The sequence below is a fragment of the Bidens hawaiensis genome, unplaced genomic scaffold, assembly GCF_021521415.1.
Source record: "Bidens hawaiensis isolate Kalapana, Puna unplaced genomic scaffold, B.hawaiensis_p1.1 tig00020784_1, whole genome shotgun sequence".
NCBI classification, from domain to species: Eukaryota; Viridiplantae; Streptophyta; class Magnoliopsida; order Asterales; family Asteraceae; genus Bidens; species Bidens hawaiensis.
The window spans coordinates 27,457-33,676 of NW_027493198.1; the positions used below are offsets into that span (position 1 = coordinate 27,457).

At 34.3% G+C, this 6,220-nt stretch overlaps 2 protein-coding genes across 2 annotated transcripts; both read left to right on the forward strand.

The window, feature by feature from the left end:
* Positions 1 to 220: 220 nt before the first annotated feature.
* On the forward strand, positions 221 to 3,548 carry LOC143561708 (transcription factor bHLH48-like). Its single transcript, XM_077049705.1, has 7 exons — positions 221 to 768; positions 1,285 to 1,407; positions 1,508 to 1,573; positions 1,941 to 2,009; positions 2,138 to 2,209; positions 3,001 to 3,175; positions 3,301 to 3,548. Exons 1-7 carry the CDS (start codon positions 427 to 429, stop codon positions 3,336 to 3,338), a joined length of 885 nt encoding a protein of 294 aa, XP_076905820.1. The 5' UTR covers positions 221 to 426; the 3' UTR covers positions 3,339 to 3,548.
* Positions 3,549 to 5,104: 1,556 nt separating this feature from the next.
* On the forward strand, positions 5,105 to 5,892 carry LOC143561709 (uncharacterized). The gene has a single exon (XM_077049707.1). It carries the CDS (start codon positions 5,105 to 5,107, stop codon positions 5,453 to 5,455), a length of 351 nt encoding a protein of 116 aa, XP_076905822.1. The 3' UTR covers positions 5,456 to 5,892.
* The last annotated feature ends 328 nt before the right edge of the window (positions 5,893 to 6,220 follow it).

Here is a 6,220-nt window from a genome sequence, read left to right on the forward strand (position 1 = left end):
TAATTAATGATTTATACTTTCAATATTAAAATTTTTAATATGTTTTTCATATTGGTTTTAAAATAATAAAAATTTTAAATTGATTTATATGTTTTATATATATTTTTTTTACACGGGTGTTAACATAGTAATATAATATAATAATATCCTTACAATTGTAACAATAATATTACCAGCCGTATACTTTAATAACAACAACGACGTATCATCTATTCATCTTTTCCGGTCCCCGCCTACAACACACAAGCATCTTATCTAAACATCCAAAACGACGACGTATCAATAATAATAATAATAACCATAATCACGTTGCTTTCACTGTACTCCATCCATTTCGAGCCCTAATTTCAACAAATTGGGGGAAACCATCAATCCGCCATACAGGATCCAATTCAGCTTGTAATACATCATCCTGTGTGTGAATTGATGGAGAATCGTGAAGAATTAGGTGAATTAGGTACGCAAACGTTTCAATTCGGTGAAGAAATTGAGAGTTGTACGGAAGCCGGTAACTCGTTCACGGCGTTGCTGGAACTGCCACCGAATCAGGCGGTTATGTTGTTACACTCGCCGGATGTTAATAATAATAATAATATTATTATTGCTTCCTCCTCGGTGTTTACGAGCTCAATTGACGGTTTATTGGATACGACGAACAATGACGTCAGTCTGGTGAAACAAGAGCCAGTTGATTCTGAATTGATGCGTAATACGTCACCAGATCTGTCAGATTCGAAATCAACTAAGCGGAAGGAGCGAGAGAAGAATGTACGTATCACCAGTGGAGCTCGGCTTGTTACATTTTTTAAGCTCGGGCTCGGCTTTTTAGTTTTTAATAGCTTTTTATGAGCTCGATTCTGGCTTATTTCGAGCTTTAGTTATAAAGCTCGAGCTCGGCTCGTAAGTATATTTTAAATTCTTGCTAAGCTCGCGCTCGATGACGTGTTTATTAGTTATTAGTTATTAGTTTTACTTATATTTATCATAATTTATTATACAATAGTAACTTTCATAAAAATATATATAAAAGTTTATAAATAATATATATATATATATATATAATAGGTTCGTTGACTCACGAGCAGGCTCGGACTTGGGCTTGTATATTATACAAGCTAATTTTTAGACTAAAGCTCATTTAAGCTAGGCTCGATTCTAGCTGTTAGCGAGCTGATCTCGAGTATCTCATGTGCCTCTTGGCTCGGCTCGTTTGCAAACTGCCACTTTGTATATTATTCACCTGTTGCTTCAATTTCCAATTGAGTTCTATTTTTGTGAAAAAAGGCTAAATCGTCGGCGAAGAAGAATAAAACTGTTGCAAATGAGACCGATGACGAGAAGCTTCCGTATGTTCACGTTCGTGCTAGGCGAGGTCAAGCAACGGATAGTCATAGCTTAGCAGAACGAGTAATCATCTTAATTATTTCAAAATTAGTGTATTTCATCTAGGTTGACCGTTGACCTGATCACTAATTACTGGTTTGATTTTTTGAACTAATTTTGGCAGGCAAGAAGAGAGAAGATCAATGCTAAAATGAAGCTTCTTCAAGAGTTGGTTACTGGATGTAACAAGGTTAGCTATATTCAAATTCAGTATTGAATGTTATTAATTACTTGTACTTTACATTTCGTGTTTCACCTGTTTTTGTCCTTAATCTGATTAATGCCAGTTTTCTTGATTGGAATATGGATGTAATTTACTAACTTGGTAGTTGGTTCATCCTACTTACTGTCAATCTTTATTAATCCTATTGGATGTAATTAATTTCTAATGTTTGGATGAATAAACCTAGTTTTCTTATTATTTCCAACTAGTTACAACCTTATTTTAATTATTCCATATCACATAATCACTTCCAAAGCAAACTTATAGAAACCTTCATAGTCTGCAAATAAATTTTATACGGTTTTTGAATAACGAGTTTACCATTTTCTTGCAGATTTCAGGTACAGCGATGGTGCTTGATGAGATTATTAATCATGTACAAACCCTACAACGTCAAGTAGAGGTTAGTCTAAACATTATATTTAAACATTGGATGATTATAAAACATTTATGCGTTTTAAAATTGTTTTGCCTTGTATCAGTTTCATAAAGATGAAAACACATAAATCTAGACAACATGTTTTTATGCAGTTTTTATCAATGAGACTGGCTGCATTGCACCCTAACATCAATATCAACCTAGACAACATATTTCCTGCAGAGGTATTAATTCATTAGTCCTTTTACCTATATATATGTAACTCCACATGCTATGCTATAATCCGTTAAATATCCTGTCGTTTACTATTATAAAAAGCGTTCCTTTAGCCTTTATTGGTATATTGTTACTGGTAATCAGCATAAACACTTACATGTAAGTTCTATTATGTGTAATTAATAAATATCCATCATAAATCATAATTTCCGAAACTCGGAATTGGAAATGGGACCACAGATGTGAATTATTTTCACTTTTGATCAGAGGAATTGGAAACATAGTGTATTTACTCCTGTGGGACTACTTCTGGTTCAATTGGGTACTGTAGAATTAATGGTTGCACACACACATATATATACACACACATGGATAGTTATATAGGATCAGGCTCGTTTTGAAGTTCCAAGTAATTAAGAACTTCAGGAACTCAAACAATCAATTTTTGTTTATTTATTTTATATATTTAAAATTATTTTGAGCGTAGGTTTGTCGTTTATCGTTTGGAATTTTGTGATTACATATATGTTATCATAAAATTTCATATAATAAATGACAAACCTACCCTCAAATAATAAGAAGTTAATAAAATGATTGGTTGTTGAAAGTTAAGTTATTTGCAAGTTCTGAAATGATTCTGATCTGTATATCTATCTATATGTGTGTGTGTATATGTCGTGTTAGTTATATGAATAAGCAATTAATGTGGTCAGGATCGCTGGCCCGGCTTTTGCATGTGAGAAGGGTGACAGTCTTATTTGTTTGGGTCAATATGTTTGACCCGTGTGAAATCTTGCAGAGTGGACCACTTATGGAGGGTAATTATAGCGGTATGGTTTCACCAGCGATGAGCCACCCAATATGGCAACCGGATGGGCTAACTTCTCAGCCACTATGGGGTGCGGAAGATATGAACCCCAATTTTATCGCTCCCGAGAACTCCTTTTTAAGTTATGACTCTTCGGGCAATTCAGGTAAATCTCATTTTTTAATTACTTATTATATGATTATTACTACTTCAAGTCGGTTTGGAGACATGGTTTTTTGAAAAGAAAAATAAAATTTGTCCTTATTTTAACCGAATGTTTATTTTGCGCAGTTTCTTTGCATACAGACCAGATGAAAATGGAATTATGATGGTGCGATTCATTCGAGTTTTAGGTAGTGAGCATTTTTGTATATTTTGGGAAATATTAATTGGTAGAAAGTATTAGTAAGTTAGAGAGATGAAGAATGTTTATATATGCACTAAAATCAAATCATTGATGATTAGGTTTTTAGAAGTCAAGATTTAAGGTGTGAAAATCAGCATGCTATTGGTTATTAATTTATTATGCATAAATAATATTCTGAGCAGCAGCCACTTTTGTTAACAAGTTGTTTTCTAACAAGCGCGAAGCATGTTGGCAAAAATTGTGCTAGTGAACACACGCGTCAGCCATGCCGAATACGTGTGAACATCGTGCTAGTTGTTATTCTCGTTTTTGCTACATAAGTTGTTCATGATTTGGGTTTATACAGATTGAAACGAACTGAACTGAATCTGGTAACTTAAAACCGAACCGAATACCTAATTAGAATTTGTTTGAGGGTTTAATTGAGTTTGGCCGTGGGGCAAAGTAAGATTAGATTAAAATTGATTGGATAAAATGTGAAAACCTTAATAAACAGGGTAGTGTTATGTTCAAATAAGAACCAACATTTATGTTGAAAACTACGTTAAAGCACACAGATAACTTGTAACTATTGCTTTAACTGTAATACGTAATGCGAATAATAACCTCCCATCCCACTAACTTTTTCTTCCAGCTAAATCACCATACTACGTACAAATGCTTAATGTAGTTCTTAGTTCTTAAACATAATATCATAATATTCGTTTCAAAACGTTTCCCTAAATAAATATATTTAGACCATTTGTAGTGGCGAGGAGGAAACGCCCCCTCGTTCTCCATTGGCTTAAAACCGACCTTGGCCCCACCTTTTTTCTCCTTCAAACACTATATACAAAACATCCGGGGACTTTTTAAAGCCCAAAACGTCGAGGGGGTGGTGTCCCCCAACGTTTTGGGTCAAAACGCTGCCCTACAACGCTTGACTACGGGTGACCTTATAATTAGTGTTGTAAAAAACGTTAGCCGTGCGGTGGGTGAGGACTGATGATTAATTGGGATTAATTAATGATTAATTGGTGCCTAGTCAAACCGTTTGTAATTCAGCTTAACCGAGCGTTCGATGAATTGTTCGGCAGTAAGTTCGTTTACTTAATAAGCAAACGGACATGAACAAAAAATTTGTGTTCGTTCTATTAAACGAACGAACATGAACACATGGTTCTTTCGTTTATGTCTGGTTATTTATGTTCGTTTATGTGTTAATAAAAAATAATTAAATATTATATGGATGAGTCATCTAATTAAAAGTTTTATATTTGTTCATTTATGTTTGTTTATATTTGTTTGTGTTCATTTACATTTGTTTATATATGTCAATTTATTTTCGTTTATCTTTGTGTAGTTATGTTCGTTTAGATTTTAAACAAAAGAACATAAACGGACGCATACATTGATTTTTTAAATAAACGAACACAAACATAAATATTTATTCGATTAAGTGTTCATGTTCGTTTAAAGTTAAATGAACGAAAACGAACATGCCTCTGTCCATGTTCGTTTAAATCATTTACATGCTTTCATTATTCACATTGATGAATACATTGGTCTCAATCTATATGCTCTATCAATTTATTTGTGTTCGTTTTAGTTCGTAAACACATTCATTTTTTTTTGTAAACAAACACAAACATAAAATCTCGTTCAATAACTGTTTGTGAACTTGGAATTAGGATCCAGTCCGAATAAAACAAACTACTATCATACTATCATCAATCAGCCTCACTATGCATGCCTTCATCCAAACCCTTACTCGCTGCCACAGGCACACTCCGCTCACACCTAACTACCACCATCCGCACCCGAGCCACATCCGCCACCAGCCGGTGGACCAGCCCAGGCCACCAGGTACGACCTAATGGCTACTTCCTAAACCGAACACCTCCACCACCTGGCCAGTCACGTAAATGGGAGGACTTGGAGCTTCCGTGTTACGTCACCAGCTTCTTAACTATCGTCATACTCGGCGTCGGACTTAACGCTAAACCGGATCTGACCTTAGAAACCTGGGCGCATCAGAAGGCAATTGAACGGTTGGAGGCTCAACGGATTAATGCGTCGGAGTCTGACGAATCGAATTGATCGGTATCTGATTTTTTAGAAGTTTTTTTTTTTATATATTTTACTTGTTGTTTGGTGATCGAGTTGATTTCTGTTGACCTAAATGTTTAATTGATCGTAAATCTAGTTTCTAATAATAATTTCAATCTCCGGATATGATCGACTGATCGAGATCGAATCAATTTCTGTTGACCTAAATGTTTAATCTAGAAGTTATGATGTGTTCGTATGTGTTTTTGATTGTAGATTTAGGTTTCTAGTAATAATTTCTATACTCTGGATAAGATCGAGATCGAATCGATTCCTGTTGACCTAAATGTTTGAATTCGAAGTTATGATGTGTTCATATGTGTTTTTGATTGTAGATTTAGGTTTCTAGTAATAATTTCTATACTCTGGATAAGATCGAGATCGAATCGATTCCTGTTGACCTAAATGTTTGAATTCGAAGTTATGATGTGTTCATATGTGTTTTTGATTGTAGATTTAGGTTTCTAGTAATAATTTCTATAATCTGGATAAGATCGAGATCGAATCGATTCCTGTTGACCTAAATGTTTGAATTCGAAGTTATGATGTGTTCATATGTGTTTTTGATTGTAGATTTAGGTTTCTAGTAATAATTTCTATACTCTGGATAAGATCGAGATCGAATCGATTCCTGTTGACCTAAATGTTTGAATTCGAAGTTATGATGTGTTCATATGTGTTTTTGATTGTAGATTTAGGTTTCTAGTAATAATTTCTATACTCTGGATAAGATCGAGATCGAATCGATTCCTGTTG

Bases quoted from the DNA above. Each gene is read 5' to 3' on its own strand.
- LOC143561708 (XM_077049705.1), top strand. From the start codon at position 427: ATGGAGAATCGTGAAGAATTAGGTGAATTAGGTACGCAAACGTTTCAA. The intron at 1,574-1,940 runs GTTAGCTATATT...ATTTTCTTGCAG, and splicing joins TGGTTACTGGATGTAACAAG to ATTTCAGGTACAGCGATGGT. The intron at 3,176-3,300 runs GTAAATCTCATT...TATTTTGCGCAG, and splicing joins TGACTCTTCGGGCAATTCAG to TTTCTTTGCATACAGACCAG.
- LOC143561709 (XM_077049707.1), top strand. From the start codon at position 5,105: ATGCCTTCATCCAAACCCTTACTCGCTGCCACAGGCACACTCCGCTCA.